Raw genomic sequence first — 25,102 nt, forward strand, 5'->3', positions numbered from 1 at the left:
TAATTTTGGATTGGAGAAGCTTAATGTGAATCTGGAAGGAGAGTTTTGTTTTATAACATATAACACTTTATATTACTCTTCTTACTACAGTATCCTTGGTCGTTTAAAAGGCCCTTTGATTTAAATGTTTTATTACCCTTTATTAACATTATAAAAACAGGGAACCTGTGCAAATAAGAGCGGTTTATTTAGCCTACGCAGAAGTTTTATTTATCATATCCAGCGGGTTATTTAGCCTAGCCAGCAGTTGATTTAGCCAGCCCAGTAGTATATTTAGCTTATCCTAATTTAACCTTTCCCGCAGTATATTTAGCCTATCCTTTTAAGCCTATTCTATTTAGCCTATCCTATTTAGTAGTTTATTTAGCCTACTTAGACTATCCAGCAGTTTATTTCGCCTATTCTATTTAGCCTATCCATCAGTTTATTTAGCCTGTTCTATTTAGCCTATCCAGTGGTTTATTTCGCCTATTCTATTTAGCCTATCCAGTGATTTATTTAGCCTATCCTATTTAGCAGTTTATTTAGCCTATCCAGCAGTTTATTTAGCCTAATAGGCTAAGTAGGAAAGGCTAAATTAACTGCTAACTAGGATAGCCTATCCAGTGGTTTATTTAGCATATCCTTAAAGCACACTAGTACAAAATAGCCAGAGTTGCCTTTATCTTTAACACTAGACTGCCTGCTACCATACACACAGCCCTGAAGGTGGCACACAAGTGAGGGGTACACTGTTAACTTGAAAAAGGCCTTTCAGGAAGTGATTTACACCAGAAGCAGCTAGACGGACATAAAAAACACAATTCGGATTCAGAATGTAATTCAAGGAAACACTACGAGTAATGCAGAAAAGTAAAGTAGGCCTAATTATTTGTTTACTACAAATGTATGGGTGCCACTACCAGTATAATGTTTAGCCAATAACATTATGCATTTATGAGTCTGCAAATGCGTATGTTGCTGTGAAGTATGAATAAAATATATCTTGAGTGGAGTACAGTATTATTGCTGACTTAGTATAGTAACATAAATCTTTGTATATATGTGAGTGCAAGAAAAATATATTTAGCTCTTTTGTTAACAGCATGTGTTTCTGAGCTTTGAGTGTGTGAGTGAAAGAATGAGAGCGAGAAAGAGAGGGTGTCTGGCAGTCTTTCTCCCTGACAGCTATCCTATCTACACTGAACAAAAATATAAATGAAACAAAGTGTTGGTCCCATGTTTCATGAGCTGAAATAAAAGATCCCAGAAATGTTCCATACGCACAGAGAGCTTATTTCTCTCAAATGTTGTGCACAAATTTGTTTACATCCCTGTTAGCGAGCATTTCTCCTTTGCCAAGATAATCCATCCACCTGAGGTGGCATATCAAGAAGCTGACTAAACAGCATGATCATTACACAGTTGTACCTTATGCTGGGGACAATTAAAGGCCACTAAAATGTGCCCTTGTGTCACACAACGCCACAGATGTCTCAAGTTGAGGGAGCGTGCAATTGGCATGCTGACTACAGGAATGTCCACCAGAGCTGTTGTCGAGATTATTCAATGTTCATTTATCTACCGTAAACCACTTCCAACATTGTTTTAGAGAATTTGGCATTACGTCCAATCGGCCTCACAACCACAGACCACGTGTAACCACACCAGCCCAGGACCTCCACAGCCGGCTTCTTCACTTGCGGGATTGTCTGAGACCAGACACCCGGACAACTGGTGAAACTGTGTTTTTGCTCAACCAAATCATTTCTGCAAACTGTCTGAGACTGTCTGTCTCAGGGAAGCGCATCATCCTCACCAGGGTCTTGACCTGACTGCAGTGTGGCATCGTAACCGACTTCAGTTGGCAAATACTCACCTGCCACGCTGGAGAAATGTGCTCTTCACGGACGAATCCCGGTTTCAACTGTACCGGGCAGATGGCAGACAGCGTCCATGTCATCGTGTGGGCGAGCGGTTTGCTGATGTCAACATTGTGAACAGAGTGCCCCATGGTGGTGGTGGGGTTATGGTATGGGCAGGCATAAGCTACGGACAATGAGCACAAGTGATGAGATCCTGAGGCCCATTGTCGTGCCATTCATCCGCCACCACCACCTAATGTTTCAGCATGATAATGCACGGCCCCATGTCGCAAGGATCTGTACACAATTCCTGGAAGCTGAACATGTCCCAGTTCATAGTCTGCATACTCAGACACGTCACCCATTAAGCTCGTTTGAGATGCTCTGGATCTACATGTACGACAGTGTGTTCCAGTTCCCGCCAATATCCAGCAACTTCACAAAGCCATTGAAGAGGAGTGGGACAACATTCTATTGGTCACATACACATGGTTAGCAAATGTTATTGCGAGGGTAGTGAACTGTATATGCTTCTTAGATTCAACAGCACAGCAGTATCTAACAATTTACACAACAAAACCTAATACACACAATTTAGTAAAGGAATGGGATGAGAATATATAAGTATAAAATATATGGATGAGCAGTGACAAAGTGGCTAGGATGCAATAGATAGTGAAGGATACAGTATATATAGTTTAAGTCGGAAGTTTACATACACTTCGGATGGAGTCATTAAAACTAGTTTTTCCACCACTCCACAAATTTCTTGTTAACAAACTATAGTTTTGGCAAGTCGGTTTGGACATCTACTTTGTGCATGACAAGTCATTTTTCCAACAATTGTTTACAGAGAGATTATTTCACTTATTCCCAACTCCAGTGGGTCTGAAGTTTACATACACTAAGTTGACTGTGCCTTTAAACAGCTATGTCATGGCTTTAGAAGCTTCTGATAGGCTAATTGACATAATTTGAGTCAATTGGAGATGTGGATGTATTTCAAGGCCTACCTTCAAACTCAGTGCCTCTTTGCTTGACATCATGGGAAAATCAAAAGAAATCAGCCAAGACCTCATAAAACAAATTGTAGACCTCCACAAGTCTGGTTCATCCTTGGGAGCAATTTCCAAACACCTGAAGGTACCACGTTCATCTGTACAAACAATAGTATGCAATTATAAACACCATGGGACCACACAGCCATCATAACGCTCAGGAAGGAGGTGCGTTCTGTCTTCTAGAGATGAACGTACTTTGGTGCAAAAAGTGCAAATCAATCCCAGAACAACAGCAAAGGACCTTGTGAAGACGCTGGAGGAAACAGGTACAAAAGTATCTATATCCACAGTAAAACGAGTCCTATATCGACATAACCTGAAAGACTGCTCAGCAAGGAAGAAGCCGCTGCTCCAAAACCTCCATAAAAGAGCCAGACTATGGTTTGCAACTGCACATGGGGACAAAGATTGGTGCACTTCACAAAATAGATGGCATCACGAGGTAGGGAAAATTGTGGATATATTGAAGCGACATCTCAAGACATCAGTCAGGAATTTAAAGCTTGGTCGCAAATGGGTCTTCCAAATGAACAATGACCCCAAGCATAAGTTGTGGGAAAATGGCTTAAGGACAACAAAGTCAAGGTATTGGAGTGGCCATTACAAAGCCCTGACCTCAATACCATAGAAAATTTGTGGGCAGAATTGAAAAAGCGTGTGCGAGCAAGGAGGCCTACAAACCTGACTCAGTTACACCAGCTCTGTCAGGAGGAAATGGGACAAAATTCACCCAACTTATTGTGGGAAGGTTGTGGAAGGCTACCTGTGACATCGGGTGGTGTAGGTGTCCTGGAGGGCAGTTTAGTTTGCCCCCAGTGATGTGTTGTGCAGACCGCACCACCCTCTGGAGAACCTTGTGGTTGTGGGCGGTGCAGTTGCCGTACCAAGCAGTGACAGGATGTTCTCAATTGTGCACCTGTAAAAGTTAGTGAGGGTTTTCAGGTGACAAGACAGATTTTTTCAGCCTCCTGAGGTTGTAGAGGCACTTTTGCACCTTCTTCACCACACTGTCTGTGTGCTTGGACCATTTCAGTTTGTCAGTGATATGTACACCGAGGAACTTAAAACTTTCCACCTTCACTGCTGTCCCGTCGATGTGGATAAGGGAGTTCTCCCTCTGCTGTTTCCTGAAGTCAACGATCATCTCTTTTGGTGACATTGAGTGAGAGGTTATTTTCCTGACACCTCACCTCCTCCCTGTAGGCTGTCTTGTCGTTGTTGGTAATCAAGCCTACCACTGTAGTCGTCGACAAACTTGACGATTGAGTTGGAGGCGGGTGAACAGGGAGTACAGGAGAGGGCTGAGAAAGCATCCTTGTGGGGCCCCAGTGTTGAGGATCAGTGGAGTGGAGATGTTTCCTAACATCACCACCTGGGGGCGGCCCGTCAGGAAGTCAAAGACCCTGCTGCACAAGGCAGGTTCGAGACCCAGGGTCTTAAGCTTAATGATGAGTTGAGGGTACTATGGTGCTGTAGTCAATGAACATCATTATACATAGGTATTCCTCTTGTCCAGATGGGATAGGGCAGTGTGCAGGCGATTGCATCGTCTGTGGACCTATTGGGGCAGTAAGCAAATTGGACTGGGTCTAGGGTAACAGATAAGGTGGACGTGATATGATCCTTGACTAGTCTCTCAAAGCACTTCATGATGGCAGAAGTGAGTGTTACGGGACGATAGCCAGTTCAGTTACCTTAGATTTCTTGGGAACAGAAACAATGGTGACCATCTTGAAGCATGTGGGGACAGCCGTCTGGGCCGGCAGCCTTGCGAGGGTTAACACGTTTAAATGTTTTACTCACGTCAGCCACAGAAGGAGAGCCCACAGTCTTTGGTAGTGGGCCGTGTCGGTGGCACTGTATTGTCCTCAAAGCGCGCAAAGAAGTAGTTTCTTTGCAATATCCGCGACATGGTTAATTTCTCCACAGAACACAATCAACAGCCTGATCTATGCGAAGCAGATATGTCATGCTGCATGAGGCAAATGGTGGTCACACCAGATACTGACTGGTTTTCTGATCCAAGCCCCTACCTTTAAAATAAATGTAATGAATCTGTGACCAACAGATGCATATCTCAATTCCCAGTCATTTGAAATCCATAGATGAGGGCTTAAATGTATTTACTTGAATTAACTGATTTCCTTATATGAACTGTAACTTAGTAAAATCTTAGAAACTGTTGCATGTCACGTTTATATTTTAGTTCAGTGTACATTTCTCCTTGACGGTGTATATTTTCTACGGCCAAGGAGCAGCGGGCCTCAGTGTAAGCGCGTGTGTGTGTGTGTGTGTGTGTAGGGCAGCGATTAATGCAGGCCAGTCTTTGATGAGGGGTTTTGTGAGCATGACTAAGCAATGAGAATCACTAATCCATTGTGATTAATGCAACAAATTGCCCATTTTCTCCAGATTTGGCAGACAGAGAGAGGTGAGAGGGAGTGATCTCTGCTTCTCCATCCTGAGATCTGAGTAGTTTCACACAGACCCAACTGATCACACAGTGGCTCTGCTATAGACCTTTTAATCAAATACAAACTTAATGGCAAAAGTTCATACTACATGGAGGACCTAACTTGCCTATCATAGATTAGACTGCCTGTGTCTAGCTTTTCCACTCCATCTCTAGCTCCAGTGAGTGAGAGTTAGATCATGTGCTGTTAGCATTCTCTTCCACCATATGGATTATCTCAATGCTACACCTTCTCTGTTGACAGTTCACCAACCTCGCTCCCCTCACTCACTCTGACCACTACTGTAAACAGAAAAGCACTTTCACCATTCCTACTCTACTTGTACTAGCCTTGCATACAACCCTTGAAGGCTTCTAGGTACTCCAGTAACACACAAGGTTGGTGAATGAAAGAGACTACTCTAGCACTGAACAGGCACACTAGGGCTGTCCTCTAGTCAATGTATTATCTCAAACTCATCAGATCTTGCACAATGCACACTACCCCTATACCTAGCACCAACATTCACAACCCAGTTGGGACCTGCTACACTTGGCAGGATAGAGCACAGGTTTCTGTTTCAAAAGAGTTGGAGTTTCTGCCTGCCAGTACTTCAAATCTAGTGATCAACAAAATGAGTGTGTGTAGTTTTACCCTGGCCAGAACAATAAGCTGCATAAGACAGTGAAACCTCCTACTGTACTAGCCACCCTCTTACGTCAATCATACTACAGCACTATCTAGGTCTACATAAAAGGAAAGGTTCACCCATTTATTTTGAATCTTATATTGTCTTTGTGCATCTCTGAGTTATGTTCCATCGATTCCCTGGGTCATTTTATGTTATGTTTTCATGTGTACCGGCATTCAAGCAGGCAGAAATCCGGTAGGTATTACATACATTTACATTTAAGTCATTTAGCAGACGCTCTTATCCAGAGCGACTTACAAATTGGTGCATTCACCTTATGACATCCAGTGGAACAGCCACTTTACAATAGTGCATCTAAATATTTTAAGGGGGGTGAGAAGGATTACTTTATCCTATCCTAGGTATTCCTTAAAGAGGTGGGGTTTCAGGTGTCTCCGGAAGGTGGTGATTGACTCCGCTGTCCTGGCGTCGTGAGGGAGTGTGTTCCACCATTGGGGAGCCAGAGCAGCGAACAGTTTTGACTGGGCTGAGCGGGAACTGTACTTCCTCAGTGGTAGGGAGGCGAGCAGGCCAGAGGTGGATGAACGCAGTGCCCTTGTTTGGGTGTAGGGCCTGATCAGAGCCTGGAGGTACTGAGGTGCCGTTCCCCTCACAGCTCCGTAGGCAAGCACCATGGTCTTGTAGCGGATGCGAGCTTCAACTGGAAGCCAGTGGAGAGAGCAGAGGAGCGGGGTGACGTGAGAGAACTTAGGATGGTTGAACACCAGACGGGCTGCGGCGTTCTGGATAAGTTGTAGGGGTTTAATGGCACAGGCAGGGAGCCCAGCCAACAGCGAGTTGCAGTAATCCAGACGGGAGATGACAAGTGCCTGGATTAGGACCTGCGCCGCTTCCTGTGTGAGGCAGGGTCGTACTCTGCGGATGTTGTAGAGCATGAACCTACAGGAACGGGCCACCGCCTTGATGTTAGTTGAGAACGACAGGGTGTTGTCCAGGATCACGCCAAGGTTCTTAGCGCTCTGGGAGGACACAATGGAGTTGTCAACCGTGATGGCGAGATCATGGAACGGGCAGTCCTTCCCGGGAGGAAGAGCAGCTCAGTCTTGCCGAGGTTCAGCTTGAGGTGGTGATCCGTCATCCACACTGATATGTCTGCCAGACATGCAGAGATGCGATTCGCCACCTGGTCATCAGAAGGGGGAAAGGAGAAGATTAATTGTGTGTCGTCTGCATAGCAATGATAGGAGAGACCATGTGAGGTTATGACAGAGCCAAGTGACTTGGTGTATAGCGAGAATAGGAGAGGGCCTAGAACAGAGCCCTGGGGGACACCAGTGGTGAGAGCGCGTGGTGAGGAGACAGATTCTCGCCACGCCACCTGGTAGGAGCGACCTGTCAGGTAGGACGCAATCCAAGCGTGGGCCGCGCCGGAGATGCCCAACTCGGAGAGGGTGGAGAGGAGGATCTGATGGTTCACAGTATCACATAACACTGAAGTCGCTATCACTACACTGGAAGTTAATGGGACTACAACTTTTAGATCGCAAAAAAAAGTCTATCATACATGTCAGATTTCAATACTGGCCAATGTCATAACTCAGGTGGATGTCTTCTCTTGAATGAGCCATTGATCATATTTTTGCGATATTATCCTAGCTTGAGAAATGTGTCATTTAACAGGAGGGTATTTTTCCTATTTGTCTGCCTCTTTAGTGCGAGGTGCATTGCATGGTGCAGTTGCCAGAGATATTATTTAAAGGAGATAGGAATGAATGAAGGAACATATGACATTAACCAATCACGTTGTGTCATGCGATCCCTTCTCACAGTCAAGAAACGTGCCTATTATCCTCGAAAGTACGCAATGTCACGATTCCAAAGCTATACGATCCTACAGATAGCAAATTCATTCTCACATCTCGGAAAAGATTCAGTGTTGTACTTCTCGTTGAAAACAATGTGCTAATGTTGGGTTATTGAGCTAGCGCCCAAGACTCCATTTACTCCTTGAAGGAGAGCTCTCCTTGACCCAGAATTGTTCAGAATGCACCGCGCCGCCAATTGATGTAGCATGGGCAATGTTTCCCCATCTCCTCAAAAGTACAGTGCATTCGGAAACTAATCAGACCCATTCCCCTTTTTGTTACGTTACAGCCATTCTAAAATATATATCTAAAATGTTCCTCATTAATCTACGAAAACATGTTTAGACATTTTTGCAAATTTGTTAAAAATAAACAGAAATGCCTTATTTACACAAGTATTCAGACCCTTTGCTATGAGACTTGAAATTGGGCTCAGGTGCATTCTGCTTCCATTGATCATCCTTGAGATGTTTCTTCAACTTGGAGTCCATCTGTGGTAAATTCAATTGATTTGTCATGATTTGGAATGGCATACACCTGTCTATATAAAAAAGGTCCCAAAGTTGACAGTGCATGTTAGAGCAAAAACCAAGCCATGAGGTCGAACAAATTGTCTGTAGAGCTCCGAGACAGGATTGCGTCGAGGCACAGATCTGGGGAAGGATACCAAAAAATGTATTCAGCACTGAAGGTCCAAGAACACAGTGGCCTCCATCATTCTTAAATGAAGAAGTTTGGAACCACCAAGACTCTTCTTAGAAGCTGGCCGCCCGGCCAAACGGGGGAAAAGGGCCTTGGTCAGGGAGGCTTCGGGACAAGTCTCTCAATGTCCTTGAGTGGCCCAGCCAGAGCCCGGACTTGAACCCGATCGAACATCTCTGGAGAGACCTGAAAATAGCTGTGTATCGATGCTCCCCATCCAACTTGACAGAGCTTGAAGGGATCTACAAAGAATGGTGAGAAACTCCAAATACAGGTGTGCCAAGCTTGTAGCGTCATACCCAAGAAGACTTGAGGCTGTAAAAGCTGCCAAAGGTGTTAACAAAGTACTGAGAAAAAGGTCTGAATACGTATGTAAATGTGATTGTTTTTTTAAAAATGTTTGCAAATGAAACTATTTTTTAAAGGTTTTTGCTTGAACATTATGGGGTATTGTGTGTAGATTGATGAGGGAAAAACTATTTAATCAATTTTAAAATAAGGCTGTAACATAACAAAATATGGAAAAAGTCAAGGGGTCTGAATAGTTTCCGAATGCACTGTATATCTGCCGTTGTTAGCCAGTCAGCCCATAGAGAGAGCATTGCATCATGGATGATGTAGTTGAATTGAGCTGCAGATTTCCACAACGATTTCCCATGTTACCAATCTTATTATAACTACAAAAATAAACATTTGTTCACCAAAAATATTGTTCTCACAGTGTTATTTAAAACTGTACATTAAAGGAAGAAATGGTTTGGGGTGGATTTTTACTATAAGTTACGCTTCAACCATATGGAAGGTCAATATGCAGGTCAGGTCAGTGTTCTCGCATGGTTGCATGTGAAGTCTGGGAGCAAATGGTGCTCTGGCTCTCAGGACCAGAGTTAATTAAGAGCTCAGAGAGAGGAGAGCAGAGGAGCCCCCCCACACGGCTGCCAGCTGGAGCCAACCTCTGATTAGAGTCTCAGAGAGAGGAGGGCTGGGGCTACACTCACAGATATACTAAAGAGGTTCACAGTATAATGAAAAACATACACACATACTGTAGAAGACACAGATACTGTGTAGATCTACACACACACACACACCCTAGCACTACACAGTGGGAAACCCTGCGATATGGAACAGGAGTGGAGGCGCACATCTCTTGGTCATCAACTTCCTTCTCTTTGGGTTGGTAAGTCAGTCTTATGTAAGGGGTCATAAACCTGTAATCATTAGTGAACTCCAGTCCCCAATTCACCTACACAGAGCAGAGTTGTCTTGCCCCAGGCCAGGCTATGGCTAATTGGGCAGAAATATAAAGGATAGTTAAAATAGACGGCTAGACAGAGAATATGAAGGGAAAGGCACTTCTCTAACAGTTCTCTAAATTGGTAGCTAAGCCATGGAACAGACAGAACCTCCCCAAAAGCACTAACACTGCCATGATTCTATGGTAAGCTGCTCAGCCTGCTCGTTTTCAGGTTCAAATCAAATCAAATCAAATTTTATTTGTCACATACACATGGTTAGCAGATGTTAAATGCGAGTGTAGCGAAATGCTTGTGCTTCTAGTTCCGACAATGCAGTGATAACCAACAAGTAATCTAACTACCAATTCCAAAACTACTGTCTTATACACAGTGTAAGGGGATAAGGAATATGTACATAAGGATTGTCTGTTGTTATTGGAGTGATCGAATCTAGATAGCCAGGCTTAAGAGTGCTATCCTGACCAGAGACAAACACGTTCAGGGTAAATAACTTAACACACTAGAACTTATTGAAATTGTGAAAGAATAGTTTATCCCATCCATGTCAGCCACGCTGATACGTATGTAGAAGACCTTCCATGTTAGCCACGCTGATACGTATGTAGAAGACCTTCCATGTTAGCCACGCTGATACGCATGTAGAAGACCTTCCATGTTAGCCACGCTGATACGCATGTAGAAGACCTTCCATGTTAGCCACGCTGATACGCATGTAGAAGACCTTCCATGTTAGCCACGCTGATACGCATGTAGAAGACCTTCCATGTCAGCCACGCTGATACGCATGTAGAAGACCTTCTATGTCAGCCACGCTGATACGCATGTAGAAGACCTTCTATGTCAGCCACGCTGATACGCATGTAGAAGACCTTCCATGTTAGCCACGCTGATACGCATGTAGAAGACCTTCCATGTTAGCCACGCTGATACGCATGTAGAAGACCTTCCATGTTAGCCACGCTGATACGCATGTAGAAGACCTTCCATGTTAGCCACGCTGATACGCATGTAGAAGACCTTCCATGTTAGCCACGCTGATACGCATGTAGGAGACCTTCTATGTCAGCCACGCTGATACGCATGTAGAAGACCTATGTCAGTCACGCTGATACGCATGTAGAAGACCTATGTCAGTCACGCTGATACGCATGTAGAAGACCTATGTCAGTCACGCTGATAAGCATGTAGAAGACCTTCCATGTTAGCCACGCTGATACGCATGTAGAAGACCTTCCATGTTAGCCACGCTGATACGCATGTAGGAGACCTTCCATGTTAGCCACGCTGATACGCATGTAGGAGACCTTCCATGTTAGCCACGCTGATACGCATGTAGAAGACCTTCCATGTTAGCCACACTGATACGCATGTAGAAGACCTTCCATGTTAGCCACGCTGATACGCATGTAGAAGACCTTCTATGTCAGCCACGCTGATACGCATGTAGAAGACCTTCTATGTCAGCCACGCTGATACGCATGTAGAAGACCTTCCATGTTAGCCACGCTGATACGCATGTAGAAGACCTTCCATGTTAGCCACGCTGATACGCATGTAGAAGACCTTCCATGTTAGCCACGCTGATACGCATGTAGAAGACCTTCCATGTTAGCCACGCTGATACGCATGTAGGAGACCTTCTATGTCAGTCACGCTGATACGCATGTAGGAGACCTTCCATGTTAGCCACGCTGATACGCATGTAGGAGACCTTCCATGTTAGCCACGCTGATACGCATGTAGAAGACCTTCCATGTTAGCCACGCTGATACGCATGTAGGAGACCTTCCATGTTAGCCACGCTGATACGCATGTAGAAGACCTAGAAGACCTATGTCAGTCACGCTGATACGCATGTAGAAGACCTATGTCAGTCATTCTGATAAGCATGTAGAAGACCTTCCATGTTAGCCACGCTGATACGCATGTAGAAGACCTTCCATGTTAGCCACGCTGATACGCATGTAGAAGACCTTCCATGTTAGCCACGCTGATACGCATGTAGAAGACCTATGTCAGTCACGCTGATACGCATGTAGAAGACCTATGTCAGTCATTCTGATAAGCATGTAGAAGACCTTCCATGTTAGCCACGCTGATACGCATGTAGAAGACCTTCCATGTTAGCCACGCTGATACGCATGTAGGAGACCTTCCATGTTAGCCACGCTGATACGCATGTAGAAGACCTTCCATGTTAGCCACGCTGATACGCATGTAGAAGACCTTCCATGTTAGCCACGCTGATACGCATGTAGAAGACCTTCCATGTTAGCCACGCTGATACGCATGTAGAAGACCTTCCATGTTAGCCACGCTGATACGCATGTAGAAGACCTTCCATGTTAGCCACGCTGATACGCATGTAGGAGACTTTCGGGCTTGACACTACACAGAGGGCGCTTCTTTTTGTGTGTGTGTAAAACTCACCAGTCTGTGGTCCAAAGAGAAGCTGAGTTTCTCTGAGGAAATGTTGAAGGAAACACGCATGGCTCCTATCACCAAGCCCCGTCCGGCATGCATCTGTGTGTGTGTTCCTCCCCCAGGAATAATCTGATTAAGCAGGCTATACCAGTCTGTGCAGCACTGGTTTCATCTACAGTGCAGCCATTAAGACTACTAGTCAGCAACATACACTAGGAGTTAGTAATACATTATAGTACTCTTAAATCAGGGAAGCCTTACGACCACTCTACAGCTGCTGAAAACCCACTCTAGACTCCAGATTATTGGAATGGATAATGTGATTGTTCCATCATATTGGTGGATCCATGTAAGATCACATGGAATTTAGAACCATGTGTGTTACTAGGCTATATAAAGATGAATACTAACTACTATCGCTGGATGCCATCTATACAAGGAATCTGATGGAATCTCTAGCTCACACAGAGAGCCTGCTCAGTGTTAATAGTAGATTGATCTACTATTGGGGAGGGAAAGAGGAAGACAGAAGAATGCACTTTCCTCCCATCAGATAGTCTGGTCTTTTTAACCGTTACACTGTCTAACTCACCTAGCCTATGCAACAGAACCAAACCCCATGTACATTCTGAGAAAGTGATTTCCAGAGATTGGGACCTGGCAGCCATGTCTTTGTGCTTGTTCACCAGAATCATCCTAAACCTGGTGCTGTTCAGATTCACTAATCTCTGTAGACACACCAGGATCTCCTATTGCACAGTTGTTTGGCATTTCTGGTGACTAGTCTGACGAGCACCAGGCCGAGTCCTGTGTGCTAACAAGCAGTGGCCTACTCCTTGACATTCAGGATGTTGCAGATAAGTGTCCTGTATAGAGCAGCTGACACGATAGTCTATTCTCTGAAGCAAAGTACAATTTCTATTTTATCTACACATTTTAGCCTAGTTCTGTCTGAATGTTCTGTAACATTACACCCTCCTAACTAGGCACCTGTTGCATGTTGCCAGCTTGTTGAAGTCTAATATCTCACAACGGCCCAGTTCCCCTTCTTTTTGTCCAATGACAGAGGGCATACTGAGAGAGACCGCACCCCCCTTTGATCGTGGGAAGCCAGGTATTGGGTAGAGAGTGTCTGTCTCATTCATTCACTCACCTGATATAGTCTGTCAGAAAGCCCTGAATGGGAAACCCAACACCAACCACAGCTAACAGAGGACAAGACGCTACTATGAACACTAGGACTTGTAGGAATGCTACACAAACAAATATCTGACCTAACAAGACACTAACATTCCACATACAAATAGCAGACAGTAAAACGGGTCTGGGACACTGCACATATAGTTAGTGTGGGGTGAAGTTACTAACCCTTGAGGGGCCCAGGCAACCTCTTTCCAGGATGACACAGAGCCAGTTATAGCAGGGTATCAAATCAATCCCACTGATAGACCTTTGACATAAGCTTCTCTGAGAACAAGGACATTTATATGAGGCAAAGTTCAGACATAAGAACTCCATGTAACCACCACTCCTGTGACAAGTGGATATACTGTGTGAAACAGAAACAGTCTCCTACACCAGTGAAAATACACTTTAACAAAAATATAAACGCAACATGTAAAATGCTTGTCCCATGTTTCATGAGCTAAAATACAAGATCCCAGAAAATGCCCATATGCACAAAAAACGTACTTCTCTCAAATTGTGCACACAAATTTGTTTACATCCCTGTTAGTTAGCATTTAATCCTTTGTCAAGATAATTCATCTAACTGACAGGTGTGGCATATCAAGAAGCTGATTAAATAGCATGATAATTACACAGGTGCACCTTGTGCTGGGGACAATAAAAGGCCACTGTAAAATGTGCAGTTTTGTCACAACGCCAGCATGCTGACTGCAGGAATGTTCACCAGAGCAGTAGCCAGATAATTTCATGTTGATTTCTGTACCATAAGTCACATCCAACCCGTCTCACAACCGCAGACCACGTGCAACCACACAAGCAGAGGACCTCCACATCTGGCTTCTTCACCTGCGGGATCGTCAGGCAGGTGCTGAGGAGTATTTTTGTCTGTAATAAAGCTTTTTGTAGGGAAAAAAACTCATTCTGATTGGCTGGGCCTGGCTCCTCAGCCCAGGCCCACCCGTGGCTTTGCTCCTGCCCAGTCATGTGAAATCCATAGATTAGGACCTCATTTATTCATTTAAATTGACTAAATTCCTTATATGAACTGAAATTGTTGCATGTAGCGTGTATAATTTTGTTCAGTATATTTGAATACTTGAATTAAATAGCAAAGTTTGTGTGACATGTTCAGATATACTACTGAACAACAGAACATCTAGCTGACATGAAGCGCTTCCCCTGACACCGTATAGAAAGAACCCTTGCCTGAATGTGCCCCTGCACCTGGCGTTCCATCCATAGAGATAGAACTGGTCTGGTATTCGACCTCCCTGGTGTATGAGCACGTACTAGTCGGAAGCTTACAAAAACATATACCTCTGGAAAACAATCTACTACAGCTATTAATCCATAATGAAAAGGAAGTAACAGGGAATGTTGAAAATTGAAAAAGAGCTGGAGAATAAGATGGTAAAGGCGATTATGTTCCTGTTCTTTCCCATAAGCCAGCAAAACACCAGATGAAAAAGTGCTTATTTATTTGTGTATTTAATTAACTTAGTTTCAGCATAACCCTCTTACTTTGTAGTTGACCGAGACCCCCACAGCACCCAAATAATGGCATCTCCCACATCACTATAACAACCAGGGGAGTAATGCCCTAAAATAACCCCCCTCTTTTGAGTTAACGTTAAAGGAACAAATCAATACTAGAACCCAAACGGATTTGATCAATATTGACTGTGAATGACATTTATATTCACAAAAAAAGTTGGCCAGATTCATATTAGCCATACATTTGTTTATGATGCAACAAATTGATATTACATTCATCTGCAATTTGGTTACGTTTGCTTAATAACTTACCCTTCTCATAGTCGATGTTGTCCTGTGCCACCGGTATTTCTCATCAACAGAGCAGTAGCTGTTTGTTGATTAGATAGCCATAATCGATAAACACTTTACTAAAAGAGTTAGCAAGCTACTTCAAGGTCCAAATGTATTTTGGGTCCTGCAATCGATGATTACACACGAAAACATGTCGGAAGTAGCAGGCTGCTGTTTGATAAACTGGCTTGCAACATCTCGTGACAAATGACTAATTGCAACATCAAACAGTAGGCTAGTTAGCTGGCTAGCTAACCGATAAATTCTAAAAGATTTACTGAAAGCTGGCTTGGTAAAAGGTCGCGGGCGAGAAAACATCCGGCGTTGGTTATTCAAACGAATAAATGGAAAAAGAGGGAGTCAATAACTTAAACAGTTGTTCTAGCAAACTCAGAGTCCTTTGGTACTCAAGTGTGTGAGGCTGGTCGATTATTGGCAGCTCGAGCTGTCGTTTCGGTGAGCAGCATCAGTACACTTGTTGCGGTGATTGCTTGGGGGTGGAGTTTGCGTTCGACCTTCACGGGTTTACACTAGTTACCACAGCCACAAAGTCTAAATTGGCTATATCGTAAACATTTATACAATCTAAAATTAGCTTTTTGGTCTTAATTTAAGGTTAGGGTTAGGCATATGGTTAGCAGTGTGATTAGGGTTAAAGTTAGATTTAAAATCACACAGACCAGAAATTGTAAAAAGTAGTCGGGGTTAAGACATTGTGGTTGTGGTAACTAGTGACGACCCCAAATTCACTCAAAATACGTTTTTCTCCGTTTTTGTGGTGGCCTGACCGCAAAAGAACCACACCTCCTACAGCCAATCACAGTTAAACAAAACATGACCACGGCAGTAAAGCACGCCCATAGTAGGTTGCTCTCCATTGTAAAAAAAACTGCTGTCGATTAATAAATGCGAGCGTCTTCTTCGGACGTCATTTCTGGCACTGACATTTGGCATGCCTTTGAAAAAGTACAGGACCTTCCAGTTGTTGGTAGTATTGCAAAGCTCAGCCTGTTTCCTCATGCCTAAGTGTTTTTTATTAATGTCCGCACCCAGAAATGTATATCACATTACACCAGCTGATATATTCTTCACAAATGTGTACCCGACTACTTTGTACATAGGAGTAAATTAGAAGACAGAAAACTGTTTACAGTGTATGAAATTTTATTGAAATCAAACAAGATACAAGAACACGTCACAGGAAATCTGTCATAGTTTGCCGAGTTATCAGAGAGATGATCTTACACACAAATTGTTGTTTCGTTTATGTTCATATTTGATAACAAACCATTTAAACAATGCTTTTGTCATTGCCTAAAATTACTGTATACGATAGGCTATTAACGTCATGTGAACGACTTATCAAAGTCATCTTAACTCCATATTAAAGTCATATTAACCTCATATGTAACAGGCGGTATTGTAAATTTCCTGTGTTACTTCACTGAGCCATGTGGACCTAACCCCTATTCTGCACCAAAGAGAAGGAACCCAGAGAATGTTGTATCATCATCTTCATCAGCAAACAGCCCGTTGAAGAGCTCTCCTCCAGCCACCTGCAGCCACACCTTGTCCCCTTTCTCCAGGTGCAACACAGTCCCACCTGCCGCCTGGTCCTCACTGCTCTGGTAGTTATCCATGGTGTGAATCACCTTCACCCCGTTTCTCACTAATGCTACTTTTACATTACGGGAGAACACAGTGATGTGGTAGGTAAAGTAGTAGGCCCCAGCCACCACGCAGGTGAACCGTCCGGTCTGTGGGTCATAATGGTCCTGCCGGTTGTAAATCACCTTGTCAAACCTGATCGGTGCGTTAGCCGGTGGGAGTTTGGTGTATTCGGTTAGACCCACTGAGAATGCACTTTTTGGGATGAAGAATGTGTCCCCCTTCTCTCCCTTCTCCCCTGTCTCGCCCAGATTCCCTCGCTCTCCGCGGTAACCAATGTTGCCTTTGAACCCTGGGGGGCCGAGGTTTCCCTTCGGTCCTGGTCGGCCTGGAGTTCCCAAGGGCCCCTGGATGCCTCGGTCCCCCTGGAGCCCAATCTCCCCCTTCTGCCCTTCAGGTCCCAGAGGCCCCAAATCCCCTTTCGGTCCCTGGATTCCTGGTAACCCGAGCTCCCCCTTCTGGCCCTTTAGGCCTATGGGCCCTGAGACTCCTTGGGGCCCCATCTTCCCCGGTGGCCCCTTCTCTCCATTCTCACCACGTCTGCCCTTAATTCCTGCCAGACCAGCTGTACCTGCAAATGCAAGGATAAAGGAATTGTGTTTATATTGTCTATCAGAGAAAGCCAGTAGTGATAACTGTACAAAGTATTTTTGATTATAAAATACAGTATTACCCAGCTCCCCTTTGTCTCCTTTGGGGCCACTCTGTCCAGTTGGTCCAGTGATGCCGATTTCACCTTTAATTAATAAAGAACTTTCAAAAACTCATTAGCGTGGACCAGAAATGCTGGTTTCTATTGAGACCTATTTAACTGAGGACGTTGTGCCTTTGTCTTACCTCGATCACCCTTGTCACCTCTGAACCCATCTCGTCCATCTCGGCCTGGCATTCCATTGTGGCCTGGGTCTCCTGGTATTCCTGGATGTCCACCAACACATTCATTCTTCTTGGGTTCTTCCAGTGCTACGCATCTCACAGCCAGCAGAAGGAGCAAGAGAGAGACTCTCTTGACCCACACCATTGTCCCTCAAGAGCCAATGCTTCACAGCAGCCCAGTTGAGTATTCTCAGCACGAGATGCACAATGCAGAAGAGGCTAGCTAATCCAGCTCAACACATGAAGTTCAATACACACTCACACACATATACATTCACAGACACATGCATACAAACTGAGCGCAAGAGAATGAATACAGCTGAATGTTTGTAGAGCCAAGACACCGAAGAAGGCCACACAAACCTTACCAAGGACTTGAAAGGTGGTGACATCACCATGCCAACTGCTAAGCCAGGCATCCCATTGGTTCGACAAGGATAACGGCTATTTTAGGTTACTTATTCTGTGTCCAGCCCTCTCCCCGTTCCACATCACCTGTCCCCTTCTAGAATATTCCCCATTCTCTGGCAGGGTAATGATCAGCTTGGACTGTGCTGAGCATACAGTATCTGTTACCATAGGGATGGTAGCAAGGCAACCAGCGGATGCCCGGCCCGCTACAAGGAGTCGCTAAAGCACTATGAGCCAAATAAAGCCCCAGAGGCCATAACCCTCCCCTAATCCGTACGAGGCTGGGCCAATTGTGTGCCGCCCTATGGGACTCCCGGTGACTGTGGGTTGTGAAACCACCTGGGATCGAACCTTGGTCTGTAGCGATGCAGTGCCTAAGATCGCTGCACCATTTGGGAGACAATACATGCAGAATTTCAATGCTGGCCTGTGTGGTGGCTGTCTAGCTCCTCCCGAATGGTCTTAAAACTAAAAGGTTAAGGGGCCTGGAATTGACTGAAATCATTAGCAACAGAACACAAGACAAGGGACACTCGGGATGTGGAGATGTTAACGTATGTGTGTTAATCTTCTGCATCTGAAACATCAACATCAGCAATATTGTTAAATGCTTTCCCCATAAATTACACCATTGTCATCAACTCTGACCTTTCCGGTTATTGTTCTAGAACATACACACCCATCCCTAACCCCAGAATCAATTTGTATCCATGTATTTGTCATATCCTCTACACACAAGATTTCAGATATAAACATAATTCTTAATGTAAACATGACAAATTATATTTTAATTTTACCTTTATTTTACTAGGCAAGTCAGTTAAGAACAAATTCTTATTTTCAATGACGGCCTAGGAACAGTGAACTGCCTGTTCAGGGGCCTGTTCAGGGGCAGAACGACAGATGTACCTTGTCAGCTCGGGGATTTGAACTTGCAACCTTTCGGTTACTAGTCCAACGCTCTAACCACTAGGCTACCCTGCCGCCCCTTAAAAATATCTATTCAAGCATTATCAGGCCAGGAACAGAATGATCCTTGTGTCACTTTCATACAAGATGGCTCTAACAGTGGTGTAAAGTACTTAAGTAAAAATACCTCAATGTACTACTTAATTCGTTTTTTGGGGTATCTGTACTTTACTTTAGTATTGATATTTTGGACAACTTTTACTTTTACTTCACTACATTCCTAAAGAAAAGAATGTACTCAAAAGTACTTTTTAAATTTAGAATAAATAGCAGGAAAGGAAAATGGTCCAACTCACATACTTATCAAGAGAACATCCCTGGTCATCCCTACTGCCTCTGATCTGGTGGACTCATTAAACACACATGCTGTGTTGTAAATTATTTCTGAGTGTTGAGGTGTGCCCCTGTCTATCCGTTAAAAAAACAAACACCAAATGGTGCCGTCTGGTTTGTGTAATAAGGAATTTGAAATTATTTATACTTTCACTTTTGATACCTAAGTATATTTTAGCAATTACATTTACTTTTGATACTTAAGTATACTTAAAACCAAAATACTTTTAGACTTTTACTCAAGTAGTATTTCACTGGGTGAATTTCACTATTACTGGAGTCATTTTCTATTAAGGTATCTTTACTTTTACTCATGTATGACAATGAAGTACTTTTTCCACCACTGCTCTTAAACAATCATGGGATTGTCTGAAACACACATGGACACATCCAGTACATACATTAGAATTACACATATGTTATAAATGCACAGCACAGGACCAGGCGGCAGAACTGAATACATGCCTTTCAATTGCTTTGCATCATGGTGGGTGACATTTCTTATATAAGGCATAGTTTAATGTCTGTTTGCTGTAGTAACCAGGCACAACGTGATGGTCATTTGGTTACAGCAGTTACTGCAAAGTCTTCACATAATTAACACAAGACAGCAGAGGCATCATCGCTCGTCGAGATCCATTCGGTTATACCTGAAACATCTCATGAGGTATAGCAAACCCTCCATGACTGTACAAGGACTCAGACACACTTACTGTACATACAAACAAACAAATAAAGAGCTAAATAATTCAAATATGTAACATACTATAACATGGTCTTGCTGTTATATTTGGTAGTAGTGTAAAATACTATTGGCTTGTTTTGTAGAGGGACGACTCCAATCTTGGGTTCTCTGTATCGACTGAATTACTAAGACTTCATCCACTGAAGAGAATGGCTAGCAGGACCGTATGGATGGAGAGAGCAGGACCGTATGGATGGAGAGAGCGGGACCGTATGGATGGAGAGAGCGGGACCGTATGGATGGAGAGAGCGGGACCGTATGGATGGAGAGAGCGGGACCGTATGGATGGAGAGAGCGGGACCGTATGGATGGAGAGAGCGGGACCGTATGGATGGAGAGAGCGGGACCGTATGGATGGAGAGAGCGGGACCGTATGGATGGAGAGAGCGGGACCGTATGGATGGAGAGAGCGGGACCGTATGGATGGAGAGAGCGGGACCGTATGGATGGAGAGAGCAGGACCGTATGGATGGAGAGAGCAGGACCGTATGGATGGAGAGAGCAGGACCGTATGGATGGAGAGAGCAGGACCGTATGGATGGAGAGAGCAGGACCATATGGATGGAGAGAGCAGAACCATATGGATGGAGAGAGCAGGACCATATGGATGGAGAGAGCAGGACCATATGGATGGAGAGAGCAGAACCATATGGATGGAGAGAGCAGAACCATATGGATGGAGAGAGCAGGACTATATGGATGGAGAGAGCAGGACTATATGGATGGAGAGAGCAGAACCATATGGATGGAGAGAGCAGAACCATATGGATGGAGAGAGCAGAACCATATGGATGGAGAGAGCAGAACCATATGGATGGAGAGAGCAGGACCATATGGATGGAGAGAGCAGGACTATATGGATGGAGAGAGCAGGACCATATGGATGGAGAGAGCAGGACCATATGGATGGAGAGAGCAGAACCATATGGATGGAGAGAGCAGAACCATATGGATGGAGAGAGCAGAACCATATGGATGGAGAGAGCAGGACTATATGGATGGAGAGAGCAGGACTATATGGATGGAGAGAGCAGGACCATATGGATGGAGAGAGCAGAACCATATGGATGGAGAGAGCAGAACCATATGTATGTATGTATGTATGTATGTATGTATGTATGTATGTATGTATGTATGTATGTATGTATGGCTGGTGTTGCTGGGGAAGGGGAAAAAGGGGTTGGGTCATTTCATGAGGTTCAGGGAATGTGGTGGAGCTCTCTTCTGGAGGTCCAGTAACTGGAGTACACCGCCAGGCTAAGGGAGTGGCTGGCAGCTGGCTGGGCAGCTGGCTTGTGTCTCTACATGATCTGGCGGTGCAATCCGTAGCCCGTCATGCCGGACTGCGAAGCCCCACGGTTGCTGCCCATCTGTAGACCAATCAGACTCTGGCCCTGACGAAGCTGGTCCTCAGAGAACTCCCGCCGGTAACCCTGAGCTTTCCTACACAGACCAGGACAAACAGGGGAGTTGAGATGTAGAACAACACTCACACAACAAGGGGGTCGTGGCCAGTCCTTACCTGTGGAACCAGTCTCGGTCGCCACGGTAATGTCCATCGTCCTTGGTGAGGGCAACACTTCCTAGGGCCATCAAGGTTCTCTGCACCGCAGCCATGTCCTGCCCTGTAACCATAACAGAACAGAACCTCACAAACACTGGACCCCATCCAGACAGCAAAGAACAGGCGGGGCATCAAATAGGTTCCAAATTCCCCGTGGCTAGCTAGGTAAAATTGTCCCTTTCCTAAATTAGCCATTGATGGAAATAGGGATTTGGACTTGTGGTTTTACTTCATTCTCCATACTGGTCAATGATTATAACGGTGATTCTGATCCATCCATCAATTCATACATTGTCCCCCTGGTCTGAGAGTTCAATATGTAGCTAGATGTAGATGGCTAATGTTAACTAGCTGGCTAATCTTTGCCCATGAAAGGAAGTTAGGCTAGCAAACTAGCCTTTTAGTCATGTAGCCTAGGACAACAAAAACTAAGAGCATGTACTGTATGACAGAGTCATAGATCGTTTCATCAACACGAAAGAGAGGAGGATGACATGGGTGTTTCTCTACAAGTAAGGTGAGTCAACATGTTTTTTTTTTCTACTTACACACACACACACACACACACACACAAATTAGTACCATGTAAAGCCAAATTATATTTAGCTTATGTTGATTGGACTAAATTGTTTTTGGTATCCTTTAGTTGTCACTGAATTAGACTAAGCATAGGTGATTTGTTTGTTACATTCAATATGCTTTGTGGTCTTCACCAGACAGAGGTTGCTCTCTGGTTTTGTGATGAAACAAAAGTCTGGTTGAGTTTATTCTGCCACTGTGTCTTCTCATTGTCTCGGCTTTTAGGCCTACAATATATATCAGTGTCAAGGCATATGAACTAACAGGTTACAGAGCAAACAATGCAATTATCACAACATATAGGCTATAATATGCCTTTGTTTTTTGACTTGGCTTCCCCAGTGATTTTACCCACGTACCCATGCTGGACTATAAAGACTTGTAAATTCAATGTGAGTATTGATGGTCATGTGCAGACAGACAGAGCTCAGCAGAGACAAGTGTGAGACTCTGCGTCATTGGAGAAGCATATCAACGTCGCCCGGATTTATGGAGACTTTATATGTGCCCGTGAACGTGCAGCCCACCTTCCCACAGGTCCACGGTCTGGAAGATGTCTGTGGTGAGTACTCCGTAGGCCTCGGCAGCCTGCAGGAACTGGGAGATCTTCTCCATCTGCTTAAAGGCCATCTGGGTCTCCAGAATCTTCTTGATGGGCTCATTACCACGCGGGTACAGGCTATTGATGAGCCTACAGAGAATCTACAGGGAGGAGGAGAGAACGGTGGAGTAAGGGCAATACAGATACATGGATAAAGAGGAGAAGAAGTAGAGGGAGAAAGGAAGAGGTTGATCAATGAAAAGAGGGAGAGAGAAACAAAGATAAAGGCAGAGGGGAGCATACATTGGTGTCATTGTTAGCTTATATAAGTGGTCAATTATATATCACTGACCTCTGTCCAATCAATCAGTGAATCTTATTGAGCTTGTTCATTCTCATGCATACTCACTGTTCCATCCATCAGCCAGGTCTGGAAGTTCTGTCTGCTTGGCTGTGGTCTCTCCATGTTCCCCCCACACTGAGCTACGATCCAGTCCACCAGCCGGGCCTCCAGGTCCAGATCATACTTCAGCTCTATCTTTTCCTGCACCTCCTTGCTCAGGCCGTAGCTTGGTCCCCTGTTAGCCATGGCTCCTCCTGTCCTGCTCACCCAAACAGACAGACAGACAGACAGACAGACAGACAGACAGACAGACAGACAGGCAGGCCAGACAGACACCCACTGACCAGTCGTCTGCAGCTCCACTGACCAATACCCTGCAGCAGTCACAGTACTGGCAGCCTGCACCTGCTATACAAAGGCAATACATCATGTAGAAAACGGAACGTTGTCGAACACTGTTAAAGCAATGCTGCTGTATTAACATCCAATTCCTGACATCAGAACAATAACTATTGCAAAGTAGTCACATTCTTCATGGTGCATTATAAGGGACAACATTTATTTTTATTTTGATCATTAGCTACAGCACCTGTTGTTTATGTGATTTACTTTTCTTTCCTCTGCTTTCTCCCTAATGGCCCTTGTGTCCCGTCCCTTACAGCACAGACACTAAGCACATCCCCCCAGAGACCCAGCCTAAATGGGTGTGGTCCTTGGCACCCGTCCCACGCACATTCTCATGAGGTAGCCTATGGTAGCCTGTGAGCGTGCTGAGCATAACATCGAAAAGCAATCGCATTGCATTGATTGTATAGCCTACCATGAATGCGAAAAAAATCGTAACTTTTTTCACCTCCCAAAAAAACGTATAAATTAGGAAGTCGGATTATGAATTTCAATCATGCACTATGTAGGAAAAGTATAAGATTAGTAAAAAAAAACAACCTAACGGAAGTTTTCCCGAATATCTCCTAGATAATTTAATAAACTAGCAATTCCGTTTAATTATTAATGCACACAACATCAAAAATCATGCGCTGCTTAAATAATAATTTAGACGAATAAAAACTCCGGGCACACTTACTAGAAAAAAGAGGAGAGAACGTTCGTCTGGTAGCTGCTGTGTGGTTAATTCCGCTGAGCTGGTCAGCGCAGAGGATGCTGAACCCGCGGCGCATGCGTGGGTGAGGCTCTGGACTCAGTGTCCGGGAGTGGCACGCCACAGGTTTTATATGTGCGGCGTCAAGAGGAGGATCCCTCTAGATCTCTAATACAGAATGCGACAGGCCAGCGGGAAGAAGAGGAGATGGCAAAGCAAGGCAAGGCGAGCCTACGACCATCATTATCATAATGTCCAGGGGTGATATTAGCATGATAATCTTGGTGGGGCAAAGTCACCCAATTTGTTTTAGAGTCATGCCAGCAAAGCCATTAAACACCATGCCAGCAAAGCTAACACAACACGAAACAATTCATTAATTGCACGATAACGGTGACAAACGGTGCCCACACACTGTTAGGGCCTACATAAAGCTGCCCCAACACCTTAACACTGCTACACCTGGCTTGTTTGCCAGCAAAGCACTTAATTCAGCCTCATTTACTGCCTTTAAAAACATAGCTGATATGGCTGACTTGCTTAAATAAAATGTGATTTCTATTGAAAATTGAGATGTACAAACTATGGCATAAAAGGATGACGAGTGGATAAGAGGCAATCCGTAATTTCGTTTAAGATATTAATGAGCGAACTCGAACGGACATAGTTAATATACAGTTGAAGTCGGAAGTTTACATA

The 25,102-nt window shown here is 44.4% G+C and overlaps 3 protein-coding genes across 7 annotated transcripts in view; all 3 read right to left on the reverse strand.

Annotated features, from left to right (window-relative positions):
• LOC118382511 (spermatogenesis-associated protein 13-like) overlaps positions 1 to 15,809 on the reverse strand; it is a 43,249-nt gene extending 27,440 nt beyond the window's left edge. Inside the window, exon 1 of one of the 3 annotated variants that reach the window (XM_052503015.1) lies at positions 15,255 to 15,809. In XM_052503015.1, the coding sequence (XP_052358975.1) occupies positions 15,255 to 15,263 (9 nt within the window). In that variant the 5' untranslated portion in view covers positions 15,264 to 15,809. The remainder of the gene's footprint in view (positions 1 to 15,254) is intronic. The other 2 variants (XM_052503019.1, XM_052503013.1) reach the window with 2 other exon arrangements.
• A 612-nt stretch (positions 15,810 to 16,421) lies between these two features.
• Positions 16,422 to 20,284, reverse strand: LOC118370094 (complement C1q and tumor necrosis factor-related protein 9A-like). The gene is made up of 3 exons (XM_035754889.2): positions 17,781 to 20,284; positions 17,617 to 17,679; positions 16,422 to 17,514 (listed from the first exon to the last, which is right to left on the reverse strand). The coding sequence occupies exons 1-3, from the start codon at positions 17,962 to 17,964 to the stop codon at positions 16,742 to 16,744; spliced, it is 1,020 nt and encodes a 339-aa protein (XP_035610782.1). The 5' UTR covers positions 17,965 to 20,284; the 3' UTR covers positions 16,422 to 16,741.
• A 327-nt stretch (positions 20,285 to 20,611) lies between these two features.
• Positions 20,612 to 24,525, reverse strand: LOC118370102 (transgelin-3-like). Of its 3 annotated transcripts, none has more exons than XM_035754902.2 (5): positions 24,389 to 24,525; positions 23,371 to 23,712; positions 22,948 to 23,122; positions 21,800 to 21,902; positions 20,612 to 21,720 (listed from the first exon to the last, which is right to left on the reverse strand). In XM_035754902.2, exons 2-5 carry the CDS (start codon positions 23,548 to 23,550, stop codon positions 21,579 to 21,581), a joined length of 600 nt encoding a protein of 199 aa, XP_035610795.1. In that variant the 5' UTR covers positions 23,551 to 23,712; positions 24,389 to 24,525; the 3' UTR covers positions 20,612 to 21,578. The 3 variants fall into 3 exon arrangements, with proteins under 3 accessions (XP_035610795.1, XP_035610813.1, XP_035610804.1); XM_035754920.2 differs by having other exon boundaries at positions 23,371 to 23,563; positions 24,389 to 24,519; XM_035754911.2 differs by having other exon boundaries at positions 23,371 to 24,518.
• Between the last annotated feature and the right edge of the window lie 577 nt (positions 24,526 to 25,102).

This window comes from Oncorhynchus keta, chromosome 4 (assembly GCF_023373465.1).
Source record: "Oncorhynchus keta strain PuntledgeMale-10-30-2019 chromosome 4, Oket_V2, whole genome shotgun sequence".
Taxonomy (NCBI): Eukaryota; Metazoa; Chordata; class Actinopteri; order Salmoniformes; family Salmonidae; genus Oncorhynchus; species Oncorhynchus keta.